The sequence below is a fragment of the Lampris incognitus genome, chromosome 19 (assembly GCF_029633865.1).
Source record: "Lampris incognitus isolate fLamInc1 chromosome 19, fLamInc1.hap2, whole genome shotgun sequence".
Taxonomy (NCBI): Eukaryota; Metazoa; Chordata; class Actinopteri; order Lampriformes; family Lampridae; genus Lampris; species Lampris incognitus.
The window spans coordinates 25,634,982-25,650,000 of record NC_079229.1 but is presented as its reverse complement, the minus strand read 5'-3'; the positions used below and the strand labels follow the sequence as shown (position 1 = coordinate 25,650,000).

The 15,019-nt window shown below is 48.4% G+C and overlaps 1 protein-coding gene across 2 annotated transcripts in view; it reads left to right on the top strand.

The window, feature by feature from the left end:
• Positions 1-15,019, top strand: part of dpp6a (dipeptidyl-peptidase 6a) — a 189,526-nt gene that overhangs the window by 132,199 nt on the left and 42,308 nt on the right. For both annotated transcript variants that reach the window (XM_056299078.1, XM_056299077.1), the window contains one exon: positions 10,033-10,131. In XM_056299078.1, the coding sequence (XP_056155053.1) occupies positions 10,033-10,131 (99 nt within the window). The remainder of the gene's footprint in view (positions 1-10,032; positions 10,132-15,019) is intronic.

The following is a 15,019-nucleotide window of genomic DNA, read 5'->3' as shown; positions in this document are numbered from 1 at the left end:
CATTCTCTGTAAACCCTAGAGATGGTTGTGCGTGAAAATCCCAGTAGATCAGCAGTTTCTGAAATACTCAGACTAGCCCGTCTGGCACCAACAACCATGCCACGTTCAAAGTCACTTAAATCACCTTTCTTCCCCATTCTGATGCTCGGTTTGAACTGCAGCAGATGGTCTTGACCATGTCTACATGCCTAAATGCATTGAGTTGGTGCCATGTGATTGGCTGATTAGAAATTTGCGTTAACGAGCAGTTGGACAGGTGTGCCTAATAAAGTGGCCGGTGAGTGTATGTAGCACAAAACACAACACTACTTACTTGAGTAGACTATTCTGTTTCTTCTATTGTATGAACTGGCTGAATGCATTTGAGTCACCTTAAATATAGTATATTAACAAAGGCTAGAGAGTATGTAAACACAAAAGAGCTATGATTTTTTTATCTGGTAAAAAAAAGAAAAGAAAAGAAAGAAGAGAACTTTTCCATGTCCTTTTCTTTATTTCCATAGCTGTTAGAATGAAAAACCTGAGACAAAGAGGAAAATATAGCATACTGTTTTACTGAATTTACTGTTGAACCAACATTTAGGTGTCACTTTCACTGCATTTTGTGTCGCAATCCTCTTAAAATAAGAATGGCACCAAAGAAATGTTTTCTAAGTAATCAATTAATTTCAAGAATCTAACTGTATTCTGAATGCCATAAATTTAAATTGTAACTGTATTTGAATACAGTTACTCATATTTTCTATTCGAAATACGTAACGCCATTACATGTAATACGTTACTCCCCAACACCGTACACACACACACATACACTGTCACACAAAATGTAAGAAAATATTAAAGTAATCCAAAGTATTTAGAACACGTTACTCACATTGAGTAATCTAACGGAATACGTGACAAATTACATTTCATGACATGTAATCTGTTGTGGAATACATTTTAAAAGTAACCCTCCCAACACTGTATATATATATATTTCCCTGATATGGATTATATAATCATTAGGTTTTCCTATAATTTGTGTTAATTGGATATATTCCTTTATTTTTGCTTCATAAAGTGATTATTGTAAATCTGTTAATGGTTGTTTACTCTGTCCACTCGGCACCTCCGATTTTTTTCACCTGGTAAGGTTTTTTCTGCGGAGATATTTTCCTCATCTGAATCGAAGGTCTGATCGGGGCGGCCGTACACTATAGAGGATGTAATTGTGATTGTAAAGTCCTCTTGGACTAAATTGTGATGTGGTCTGATTTGACGCGACTCTGTCTAATCTTCTGGGGGCTGGCTGTGTTTCTCATTAATCATCCCACAAGGACAGTTTTTTCATGTCGGTGTGTGACGGGCGGGCTTGTTTTACCTCTCCTGGGGGATTTCAGCTGATGGACTCCCTCAACATATGTGGTAAAACATCTTTTTAATTTACCTTCCAGTTAAAATGTTGTCGCTATAAATCACTCTTTTGGGCTTTTGCTGCTTTCGTCACCACTCCGTTTCCCCAACTCCACAAAATGGAAAATGGTCTTTCGAGATGAACGCAGCCGTTATGACCGATAAAGAGAGGGAGGAAAAAAAGATGAAAGAAAAAAAGAAAAAAGCAGAAAGAAATATATCCCAACGTGAGGAGTTATGAGATTGCATGTTCCCTTCACTCAGTTAGGAGGGTTTGTTGATGGATGTACCCCTGCCAGATGGAGCAGCCAACTCCAAACTGGTGTTGACAACCACTTTGTTAACACCCCACCACCACCACACACACATCACCATGTACACCCCCCCCCACCCCCCGACAGCCTCCCTCGGCTTCAGCAGATAGATCCGTATAACTCTGAGCATGCTCTGTTCTCTACATCAGTACAACTAGGCCAGCGGTTCTGTACTGTTGTCTGGGGCCGGCGGTATTTCTCACGTTGACGGATGTCGGGGTGACTGACAAGGTGACAGCTCGGAGGATCGCCAAACATTAATTCACTACCGCAGAACAAACAGTTACACCGAGCTGACATGAAGAGAAGCTCAAGTTTCTTGGGCCAAACGGCTCCCGGACCCACTGTCGTGTCAGTTATGGATTCAGCTTCCCCAAATTCCGCCTGTCTCTTTTGAACAGTGACTGCTACCTGAAATTCCTTAGTCGATAGTTCATTTTTAACGATGACTTAATTTCCAGACCAGCACACAATTAAAGCTATTTCTGTAATCAGGAGTTAAGCAGTGTCCATGTCTCAGTTTGGCTTTTATGCCAGGAATAATTTTCCAATAGAATGTGGCTTTTGCTCTTTCTAGACTGCGGATGTGTTAATTCCCCCCCCCCCTTTTTCTTCCCAATTGTACTTGGCCAATTACCCCACTCTTCCGAGCCGTCCTGGTTGCTGCTCCACCCCCTCTGTCGATCTGGGGAGGGCGGCAGACTACCACATGCCTCCTCCAATACATGTTGAGTCACCAGCCACTTCTTTTCACCTGACAGTGAGGAGTTTCGCCAGGGGGATGTAGCGCATGGGAGGATCACGCTATTCCCCCCAGTCCCCTCCACCCCGAACATGCGCCCCAGCTGACCAGAGGAGGTGCTAGTGCAGCAACCAGGACACACCTGCATCCGGCTTCCCACCCGCAGACACAGCCAATTGTGTCTGTAGGGACGCCCGAGCAATCTGGAGGTAACACGGGGATTCGAACCAGAGATCCCTATGTTGCTAGGCGTCAGAATAGACCACTATGCTACCCGGACGCCCATTAAATTTAAAATAAAATCAAATTGAAGTGCCAAAAGCACTAGAATTTCCGTTTCTATAATCAACCATTGTCAGCACCAACATCCATGTCCTTCAATCAAGCACCATCTCAATGCAAGTCCTTGTGGATAACATCAACTTAAATGCCTTAGACATACACGTAAACCTTTTCATTATGTGCCCTTCATGTTGTCTGTGCATGCTCAGTGATCCAGGTAAGATAATCACAGAAAGTTGAATCAGTTCATCTGGGCACAATGTTTATTGACGTTGTCTAGATGAACCGATTCAACTTTCTGTGGTGTCCTTCATATTCATATTGTGACAACCACGGGGGAACTTAGCACCCGACCCAACAACGAAACAGAGACCGTTGGCAGGTTGAACCCACTGTGGGCATTTATTCACCAGACACACAAGAAAAAACGCTCAACACAAGTACTGCTCCTCGTCTGAGCCGGCTGACTCCCGTCTTCGCTGGCTCCTACGCTGGGCAGCCAACACAACTCTAGGTTTCTCTCTCCCCCCTGGTAGCTGTCTCTGGCTCCCTTTTATCCTGGGGCTCCTCATCAGCCTCCGATTGGGGCCAGGTGTGTCGCTCAGTCTCCCTCTCATTGAGGCCAGGTGCGTTTCTGGGCTGTGCTGGGTCACTGGCCATGGTGCTGAAGCCGGGCTGACCCCGGGGTTGTCACAACTCCCCCTCCCACGAAGGAAGCCCGGGTCAGGGATCTCAGGCGGGCAGCCCGAGGGCTGGGAACGGTCGGGCGGGCGACCAGGACGCCGGAGGCAGAACATCTCCGGCGGGGAACCCGAGGGCTGGGACCGATCGGGAGGGCACCCAGGCTTCAGAGGCGGCGGGATGGCCGCGGAACTCGAAGGCGGCCTGCCAGCCGCGAGACTCGAAGGCGGCGTGGCAGCCGCGGGACACGAAGGCGGCCTGTCAAGCGGCGGAACTCGAAGGCGGCCTGGCAGCTGCGGGACACAAAGGTGACCTGCCAGCCGCGAGACTCAAAGGCGGCCTGGCACCCATGGAACTCAAAGGCGGCCTACCAGCCGCGGGACACGAAGGCGGCGTGGCAGCCGCGGGATACGAAGGGCAGCCGCGGGTCTCGACGGCGGCCCGCCAGCCGCGGACCTCATAGGCGGCGTGGCAGCCGCGGACCTCACCGGCGGCGTGGCAGCCGCGGGGCTAGCGGACCTCACCGGCGGCGTGGCAGCCGCGGGGCTAGCAGACCTCGCAGGCGGCGTGGTACCTGCGGACCTCACACACGGCGTCTCAGGGACGCTGGGCATCCAAGCCCAACTGGTCGGGGGGAGGCCGGTGACGGCGGCCATTATCTCCTTGAGAGTGGCCATGACCTCAGCCTGCCTGGCTTGGATCAGCAATTGCATTGCTGCCTCCATGCTTCGGCTGTCCACGGTCTTCTTCACTGAATCGGGTACTCTGGTAGCGGTTTCACGCTGCCCGCATTCTCCACCAACTGTGACAACCACGGGGGAACTTAGCACCCGACCCAACAACGAAACAGAGACCGTCGGCAGGTTGAGCCCGCTGTGGGCATTTATTCACCAGACACACAAGAAAAAACGCTCAACACAAGTACTGCTCCTCGTCTGAGCTGGCTGACTCCCGTCTTCGTTGGCTCCTACGCTGGGCAGCTAACACAACTCTAGCTTTCTCTCTCCCCTCTGGTGGCTGTCTCCTGCTCCCTTTTATCCTGGGGCTCCTCATCAGCCTCCGATTGGGGCCAGGTGTGTCGCTCAGTCTCCCTCTCATTGAGGCCAGGTGCGTTTCTAGGCTGTGCTGGGTCACTGGCCATGGTGCTGACCCCGGAGTTGTCACAATATTCATAGTCTGCCCAATGGCCACCTCCATGCACAACCTACAAAACTGACCTCTAGCGACAATCCAGCTATTGCACTGTCACCATTTATCCCCAAAAGTCCGCCATCTCATGCGAGGTGGCAACTCAAGTGTGCCAGAGAAGATATCGCTCTCCCGCTGAGCCCCTATGCAGTCTAGTGACTCTGATAGTTGCACACACCATTCAAATAGTGCACCAGGTAGATTGCTAGAGAGGCCTTTCTTCCCCCTCTTTGTGGAAAAGGGGATAATAATACCGAGGACAGGCTGGCCAGGTAGAAAGAAGCAGCTTCTCATTAAAGGAAAGTTCCCAGGTTTGGTAGTGACTATAGCCAGTTAGATGTTTCTGCTGCATGGTGTAGATTGCACTGAAGAGGAGTGGCTCAGTGCTAGTGCTGGAAAGATAAGTGTTAACACTGTGATTTATCAGGACGGTGAACCACTTTTTTATTTCTTTGCATACATCTAGGACATTTCTTCGAAAATATTAAACTTCTTCTTTTGAAATGTGAATTCTGTTCTAAGTCAACTTTATGTTTTTGTTTTTTTTTTGTCACTGTTCGATCTCTACGTAGGTCTGGAGATATTTTTTGGCCCTGCTGTTTCCGTCTGAACCTCCCGTGTCCCTCATATCTGACTTTTAAAGATGATTTCTCGGATAGCCATGTCGCGGACTCAAAGCGTGTGTCAGATGGCCCGATTGCTTTATTCGAAACCTTTTCTAATTCCATCAGGCTGCTTCAAAAATCAATTACAAAGTACTAATGAAACCCAGAGTTAATTTGCTCACACTCAAATGGAGCGATTATGTGGGAATGATATTGTTCTATTAGATTTGTTAGGGAGGAACATCTGATGCCGGCTTTCCCCTTTAGAAGGGCTGATAGGAGATCTGATGTTTGCCATCTCCTTTAAACTCTGCTCCGGTTACACCCACTTCCAGGAAGAGGGAGAGCCGTGTAGATTAATATGCTGCGAAATCTTGGAATGACGTAATTCTCATACTTTGTACAGCAGGTATTGATTAAAACCATAATTCACCAAACACAACATATTGAAAAAACAGTCAATATGTTGTCAGTTTGTGTGGTTGTCTTTATCTATCTATCTGTCTGTCTGTCTGTCTGTCTCTGTCTATCGCTCTCTCTTTCTCTCTCTCGCTTTCTCTCGTTCTTTTTCTCTCTCGCCCTTTCTCTCTCTCTCGCACTCTTTCTCTCTCTGTCTGTCTGTCTCTCTCTCTCTCTCTCTGTCTGTCTAGAGTTTCCAGTTTGAGCAGCTACTGTACTCATATAAAGCAGATACAGGTTTTGGTTGGGATGCAGAGTGTTATATGGTGCCTTGTAAGGCTGCACGATATATCATCTCAGCGTCGTCATCGTGATGTGCCCATGCACAATAGTAACATTACGGGAAGTGTGATGTGGAATAAGGCAAATTAACTCAAAACACCTCATGCCACAAATTTTTGCTGCTTGATTTAAAAGGAAAACACACGGTTATCATTTCCCATGACTAACCTACAAGCCTGTCTGATATGCTATAATTTACTCCAATCTAAGGGTTCTTGGGTACACGGTGTTTGTTGCTAGTGAGGGAGATGCAGGCTCTGCATGCACAGCGAAATCACCAGTCATAACCATTCTTGATCAACCAAAGCAGGCCCGGCTAGTCATCAACCACAACCTGACAATGAGCGAGGATCAGGAGAAAAACAGCGCAAAGCAAGATTTGATTGCAAAAAAGAAAAGCAACCTCGGTTGTATGGATTTTTTAAATTCCCAATTATCTTTAAGACTTCTCTCGTTTGTTGTTTTTTTTTTATTTTGGTAACGTGCAGACTACATATTGTGAATTTTGGACCATGCGTATTTTGGAGCACTTATTTCCAACCCGTATCAGGATGTGTGTTTGTCTGCTGTTTCAGCTCTCCCGGTAGGATGGCCCCATATTTACACACTACTCTTCAACAAAAACCAAAATCTCTACAATTCAGCCTTTTTTTTTTCTTTCATTTTTATTTTCTATGCAGATGCACTCCCCTACAAAATCACCCCAATCGCTCTAGAATTAATTCTTTCCAGACAGAGCCATTCAAGTTATCTGGGGAAAATTCCTGCATTTTTTCTTGGCGCAGGAAAAAAAGATATCGCAATGTGAGTTTTTTCCAACACTGTGCAGCCCTGATGTGATGGACTGGCAGCCTGTCCAGGGTGTCTCCCCGCCTGCTGCCCAATGACTGCTGGGATAGGCTCCAGAATCCCGCAATCCGAATTTGGATAAGCAGCTTGGATAATGGATGGATGGATGTGCAGCCCTAGTGTGTTAGCCTGAGGCCCAACACCGTATACTTGTGACATTGTGGCCCTAAATTCAACTCCATGACCTTTCATTCAGATCAGCTCCCTGTTCTCTCTCTCTCGCTCTCTCACTCTCACCCTCCCCATCTTCCTTGTCTATCTTTGCTCTCTTTCTTTCTCCCCCTTCCTCCCCTATCTCCCTCGTCTATCTTTGCTGTACACTACCTGGAGAAGCAGACAGGGGCAGATAAAGGCCCGAGGGAATCTCTTGCCAACACTTGAAACATGATTAGCAAAGTTAATCCTGGCCCCTAGAGGTGGGTGGGATACCAAAGGTACCCACGCATCGGATTCGATCCTCGGTGCTCCCCGATGTTCTGTTTTGTAGACCTTAGCATTAACCCACTCTGTGTGTGTGTGTGTGTGTGTGTGTGTGTGTGTGTGTGAGTGAGTGTGAGAGAGCACTTGTGGCCAAATTTCTACATCTCTCTGCATGCCTTTCCCACTCGACACTGATTCATTGCTCATCTTTCTCACTCTCATTCATCGCACCACACACCTATCACCCTTACCGGCGCCTTAAACGGCTATTATCCCGGTGTGCATCCATGTAGAAGATGCATCACCGTCTGCATGAATATTTAATCTGCTGCTGACTTTTCCTTACAGTCCTGAAGACTAACAAAACATACAAACAAATGTCTGTTGTAATGCTTTCTTCCATTATCCAAACCGCTTATCCTGCTCTCAGCGTCGCAGGGATGCTGGAGCCTATGCCAGCAGTCATTGGGCGGCAGGTGGGGAGACACCCTGGACAGGCCGCCAGTCCATCACAGGGCCCACACACACACATTCACACCTAGGGACAATTTAGTACGGCCGATTCACCTGACCTACATGTCTTTGGACTGTGGGAGGAAACCGGAGCACCTGGAGGAAACCCACGCAGACACATGGAGAACATGCAAACACCACACAGAGGATGACCCAGGATGACCCCCAAGGTTGGACTACCCCAGGGCTCGACCCAGGACCTTCTTGCTGTGAGGCGACCGCGCTAACCACTGCACCACAGTGCCGCTTAATGCTTTCTATCACCAGCATATATATAGATATGACACTAGCTGCTGTTTTTGTTGTTCTTGCTTGGCACAGCACAGCTCCATCCCTTCTCCAGCTCAAGTCCAGTAGAAGCATTTCAGCGGGGGGGAGGGGGGGGTTAGCGGCTGTTCAACCCAAAGTGCCACGGGTTTGATCCCTGCACCGTGTGCTGATCATCGACCGTGTGTTCTGACGGAGTGTCTGCCTGGATGACTAAACCCGTTCTTACATTCAGATTCGCTGGCGATGACGCCTGGAGTACATCGAGGCTGCGGCGCCCCGGGGGAGGGCTTAACAGGATGTTCTGTTCATCTGTCGCGCAGCGTAATGTGTGAAAATGTGCTCATGAAAGTATTTTCGGCTGAATGAAGACAAACACACCAAACTGACAGCGGTAACTCTCCCGCCACAGTCAGCCACCGAACGAAACGCATCACTTATAGCTTGATGCTTCTTACCTCATCGCGCGTGCGGCGGTGAAATGAGTCAAATTATTGAATGAGGGATTTTTATGACGGGCGTCGATTCAGCGGAAAAGAGCCGCGTTGGGCATCGAGAGTAAATGTACATCTTCTGTTATGATTGGAGGCCGCTTTGAACATGATTACAGTCCAAAGGTAGTGTTGATGGTGTTCATGCTCTGCTTTCCATCTCATGTGTTCACCCCCCCGCCCCCACCCCCGTCTCAATAGACGTGTCCGTATCCCCTCGGCGCGGGAAAACCGGATGTGATTTTTCTTCATAGCGCATACGTTTCTCACTTTTTCTTTCCCTTTAACGTCTCTTGTTTCGCTGTTCTGTCTCTGCCCCGCTGTCTTAGAATAGTCGTGTGCTTGCCTCCCACACATCAGTGGTTTGCCACGAGATAATGAACATGTTTGACTTGTGGCACCGTGTAAAAGCCCCCCCTCCAGCAACACACACACACACACACACACACACCACCCCTGTGTATAGGACAGTGGTCTATGATTACAGCTTTAACTTCTATATTCACTCCTGGTACTCGGAGGCTGAATGAACTTCCTGTTCTCGTCAAAACATCCGCATCCCCATCTTCCCTCGCAGGCTGAAAACACATCTTTATAAAAGTACCTCATATCAGTATCCTGAATGATATACTCATTTAACAGAAAAAAAGTGCTTTTAATGACGTGGTATGTGGGTATATAAAATTAAATATGTAGTACACTCCCCCCCTTTTCTCCCCAGTTGTACTTGGCCAATTATCCCACTCTTCCGAGCCATCCCCGGTCTCTGCTCCACCCCCTCTGCCGATCCGGGGAGGGCTGTAGGCTACCACATGCCTCCTCCGATACATGTGGAGTCGCCAGCCGCTTCTTTTCACCTGACAGTGAGGAGTTTCACCAGGGGGACGAAGCACGTGAGAGGATCACGCTATTCCCCCCAGTCCCCCCCCCCCGAACATGCGCCCTGACCGACCAGAGGAGGCGCTAGTGCAGCGACCAGGACACGTACCCACATCCGGCTTCCCACCCGCAGACACGGCCAATTGACTCTGTAGGGACGCCCGACCAAGGCGGAGGTAACACGGGGATTCGAACCGGCGATCCCCATCTTGGTGGGTAACAGAATAGACCACCACACTACCCGGATGCCCAAATACGTAGTATACTGAGAGTACAACACATTTGTGTACAGACTCAAAAACTTCTCACTACCGCCATCCTTGGTGGTTGGTGATGTTTGTGCGTTTGTTTCGTCGATGCTGACTTCCTCTGTGGCAGTTAGAGGGTTGCAGGAACATAGGATGCTACGGTGTGTCTGTGGCCATTGGGTTTCCTTCTGTGAGTTGCCGACAGTTCAGAGGATTGTATCAACAGACGCATGCCTTTTGTGTGAGACTGTTGGTGTGAAACAAAAAAACAAACAAACTGATGTACATTACAGTGATATGTGCCGACCCTTGTGTAGACAACACTTGATTGGTGGGTTTGTGCAACCGCTTGGGAAGCACGTTCTGCATCCGCTGCCTTCCTTGTTTCTCATGTTGTGACTCTGTGTTTCGTTGCAGGGGAGGATGACAGTCTGGCTCTGAAGGGCAAGGTGGCGGTAGGCGACATCTTCAGGAAAGACTTCAAAGTTCACGACCCCGACGCCAAATGGATAAGCAGTAAGTACTCCGCTGATGCGTGCTCCACTTCTCGCACAATCGAGACGTTTTCCCACGTCGTCGTGCAGCAGTCAGTCTAGGGTGCGTGGGCGCGGTACAAGCTGCTGTTGTTTTTTTGATTGACCCCCTAGAATAGCTGCATAATTAGAGCTCCCGTTGCCGCATTGAACACTTTTTTTATGTACGTTGTGTTCTTTCTTTCTTTGTAATGTATTGTTTCTCTGTGTAGTACATGTACGTGTGTCCTTGTGTGTGTGTGTGTCCTTTGCGGACTATGCGAGCTTCAGCAGCCGCCCGGTTTCCTGCGACTACAGCCATCATTTTTTTCTATGATCGATAAAAGTATGTGGATGCTGCTATTGTCACAATTTACCTCCACCACCCTTTCAAAAGCTTGTCTCTTGATACCGCAAATCTGGCGGCACAGACGCCGATGGCACGACTGTGAGGCCGGTGGGGGAGAATTTATACACTTAGGGTTTTCTTTCTTTTTTAAACAAGATAAAACCACTGGCTCGGTGACTAGATGCACACACACACTGCGCTGAATGATATGATCACAGTTTGACTATCTGAGGGTTTTGTGCAGCTGGAGGATTAATGAGACAGATTTTGTTCTCCGCTTGTGCCCGGCGAAGCCGCCTCTTCCAATCATCCAATCAAAGATGGTGCCTGGAAAGGCTGCAGCTGTTCGGTCTGCCCGCAAACCCCCGCACGCGAAAGCTGTCCCCCCGTTTTGAGAGGGCGCTTTCATCGGGTCGTAATTAGAGAGCTGACGACCGGGTAATAATTCGGCGTCATTGTGTTGCGCCGCCGGGATGAGCGAGGCGCCCGAGGCCGCTGTGTCTCGTGCTCTCTGATTATGATCTGGCTCGTTGTCGAGCCGGATTTCATCGTTTGGTTTTTTTAGCTACAGGTCCCCCCGTATGTGTGCCTCGGGAGGGGCGGTCTCTCGTGTGACCGATTTGCTCCTGCTGCTCGCTGCGACCCACGAAACTGTAAACAAATTTGTCACGCTTAACTGGGCCTCAACAAACGTCACAAGCTCCGCCAGTACTGTACACATCTGGGCGCCAACATCTGTTCCCTGCCCCGAACCGAATTCATCGCTTTCACTTGATCCCCCCCCCCTCTGTGTGTGTGTGTGTGTGTGTGTGTCTCTCTGTCTGTCTGTCTGTCTCTCTCCCTCTCTCTCTCTCTGTCTGTCTGTGTCTCTCTTCTCTCTCTCTGTCTGTGTGTGTCTCTCTCTCTGTCTGTCTGTCTCCCTCTCTCTCTCTGACTGCGTCTGTTTGTCTCTCTCTGTCTGTGTCTGTCTGTCTCTCTCTCTTCTCTCTCTGTCTCTCTCTCTCTGTGTCTGTCTGTGTCTCTCTTCTCTCTCTCTCTCTGTCTGTCTGTCTCTCTGACTGCGCCTGTCTGTCTCTGTCTCTCTGTCTCTCTCTCTTCTCTCTCTGTGTGTGTCTCTCTCTGTGTCTGTCTGTCTGTCTCTGTCTGTCTCTCTCTGTTTCTCTCTCTCTCTGTCTCTCCCTCTGTGTGTGTGTGTCTCTGTCTGTCTCACTCTGTCTGTTGCTTTGTCTTTCTTTCTCTGTGTCAGACATAGAGCAACAAATACAGCAGCTGCATGTTTGCGTCATCAACAGAAGCTCTGTATTACGTCACGTTGATCAGCTCATTGCTGTGAATTGATACCCCCATTAGGCATTGAAATGAGGGATAAGCTTGTATTCCTTGATAGCCACACTATAAGCTACCAGTGGTAAGAAGTGTAAGGGGTCCTGGGGCACCCCGGTGGCTCACCTGGTAGCGTGCATACCACATAAGGCTGAGTCCTTACCGCAGCAGCCTGGGTTCGAATCTGGCCCAGGGCCTTTGCTGCATGTCATCCCCTCTCTCTCCCCTGCCTGTCCTGTCTCTCTCTTGACTATCGCTGTCAAATAAAGGCGGAAAATGCCAAAAAAAATAATCTTACAAAAAAAAGAAGTGTAAGGGTCCACACAATGTCCTTAGAATAAATGAGCGGTATGGTGGACAAGTGATTAGCACTGTTGCCTCACAGCAAGAAGGTCCTGGGTTCGTACCCCAGGTCGTCCCAGGTCCTTTCTGGTTGGAGTTTGCATGTTTTCCCCGTGTCTGTGTGGGTTTCCACCGGTTGCTCCGGTTTCCTTCCACCATCAAAAAGACATGCATGTTAGGGTTAATACTCCTGTCTGTGCCCCTGAGCAAGGCAATGGAAAGAAGAACTGGAGTTGGTCCGCGGGCGCTGCAGCTGCCCACTGCTCCTCTACAATAGGATGGGCTCAATGCAGAGAACACATTTGATTGTAACCAAACAACTACAATGGCAAGATAAAGTGGCTTTTTTCTAAATTTAACAGTATTTTGATACAGCGGCGAACATTAACGATTTAGCCGTGTTAGGGAACCCTTTTGACCTCTATAGAGAGATCAAAACGGTTTGGGGTTAAGTTCCCTCATATGGATCCTGCCATGAAACATCATTATAAAGCAGCCCACTCTTCCATCTCTCTCCCCTTCTGTGGTATTGACAATACCAGCCTTGGTCGGCAGGCATATTTAGTCCATCATGTTGCCGCTGGGAGAGAGAACGAGAGAGAAACAGCCAGCTGTGAGGAGATCAGATCTCTCCAGATTATTTTGTCTTTGTTAGTGTGTCATTTTTACCCGGACTCAGCCATGTGCGAGCTGCTAAGGCTATCCATCGAGTGTGCCGGCCTCTGCGGACGGGGGCCGAAATTGAGTTTACTTTAAACCCAATTTAGCTTGGATTCATGTTTTCACTCTCCCCGGCTTTCTCCGCCCATCAATCAATTCCCGAGAAGCACATTTATTATAACCTCCAGAACACTTAACAATCATAAATTAGGCCATTTTAAGAAGGGTCATTTCTTCCGTATGCTGTTTTCACTCTTTTTTTCTTGACGGGATCTGCTTCGATGGCTACGTGTATTTCACATCACCTAGCGAATTTGCAGAGATTGTGATCCCCCGCCTGTGATGTATCTAATATATATATCCACCGACTCCTTTTGCTCCCCCATTTCCATATGAACCTCCTCATTTGTATTCTGAGGAAGTCCTGGAGCCATCATTATAAGTCTTGCCGGTTAGATAATTGCAGTTAGCAGACTCCATTGCTACCCCACATATGCATATTTTTACATCTCAATCTGAATCAAATGGACACAGCATCGGCATCACTCTCCCTCTGCCACGTTGAAGCCGGGCCAACGAGACACAAGGCGCTGCTTTAATCAGCCGGCTGCCATTTTAATGGCCGTATTCTTCTCGTTGCCCGCCCTGTGAAGCCTATAGTCTCACCCATGTTTGCTAAACACATGCAAACAAGTGAACAAAAAAAAAAATGTGGACTATCCTCAATTAATGGCTGCTTTACTGTGGCTGAAAATGACCTGTGTTTTAGACACAAATATAGCGAGGTGATGTTTGTAGTGTGTGTGTGTGTGTGTGTGCGTGTGCACCTGTTCATAATAAGCAAGTATATTTCAAAGAAATTCCCTTGATTACTTGTGTTGCACAAACTCAACTCTACTATTTATCTGACGTAATCATTTTTGAATGATTAGCCAGTTGTGGCTTTGCTCCCACCACACAACATGACTAATGACGTGAACTTCATTTGTTAATGGAGTTGTGCAGTAGCTCTTTTTCTTACCAATGAGGCATACCAAACAAGCCTATATATATTCACTGTATAGCTGATGTTTGTCAGAGTCAACCATCCTTTTTTTTTTCCAATTTCATATCGTTAACATTTTGCAAAGTGACAGATGCGGATGTTTTTATTGTGTGCATGTTGCATGACTAATACATGCTTTTAGTACAGAAGACTTGTTTGCTTAAACACCAATTTTGTGCCTGTTTATTTTGTTTTATTTATTTATTTGTTGAATTTCAGAAAACGGAGGAAATGGCCTTGAAAAAGTCATTTAACAGGCAGATGCACAGATGCAGAAGAGGTTTCATCTTTTCTTTTTTTTTTCAGTTGGTGAAATTGCCTCTAACGATAGTTACACTTTTGCAGGTTGGTTTGTGTCGTACCACAACCGGCATGGGTGGGGTTTGGAGAACGGAGGGTGGAGATTGTTGTGACCAGATGACTAGTCGTGTTAATTCACATCAGTTGGAAACCGCCACTGTAAACCACGCTCACAAAGCCACATAACAAACACACACAAACAGACAGAAAGGACAGCAGAAATGCCTGTACCTGCCAAAGCGGGCAGGGATTGTCTCAGAGAATGTGTCCTTTCTCCAGCGTGCATGCTCAGACGCCGTCCTTTCTCCAGCGTGCACGCTCAGACGCCGTCCTTTCTCCAGCGTGCATGCTCAGACGCCGTCCTTTCTCCAGTGTGCATGCTCAGACGCCATCCTTTCTCCAGTGTGCACGCTCAGACGCCATCCTTTCTCCAGCGTGCACGCTCAGACGCCATCCTTTCTCCAGCGTGCACGCTCAGACGCCATCCTTTCTCCAGCGTGCACGCTCAGACGCCGTCCTTTCTCCAGCGTGCACGCTCAGACGCCGTCCTTTCTCCAGCGTGCATGCTCAGACGCCGTCCTTTCTCCAGTGTGCATGCTCAGACGCCGTCCTTTCTCCAGTGTGCATGCTCAGACGCCATCCTTTCTCCAGTGTGCACGCTCAGACGCCATCCTTTCTCCAGCGTGCACGCTCAGACGCCGTCCTTTCTCCAGCGTGCACACTCAGACGCCGTCCTTTCTCCAGCGTGCATGCTCAGACGCCGTCCTTTCTCCAGCGTGCATGCTCAGACGCCGTCCTTTCTCCAGTGTGCACGCTCAGACGCCATCCTTTCTCCAGCGTGCACGCTCAGACGCCATCCTTTCTCCAGCGTGC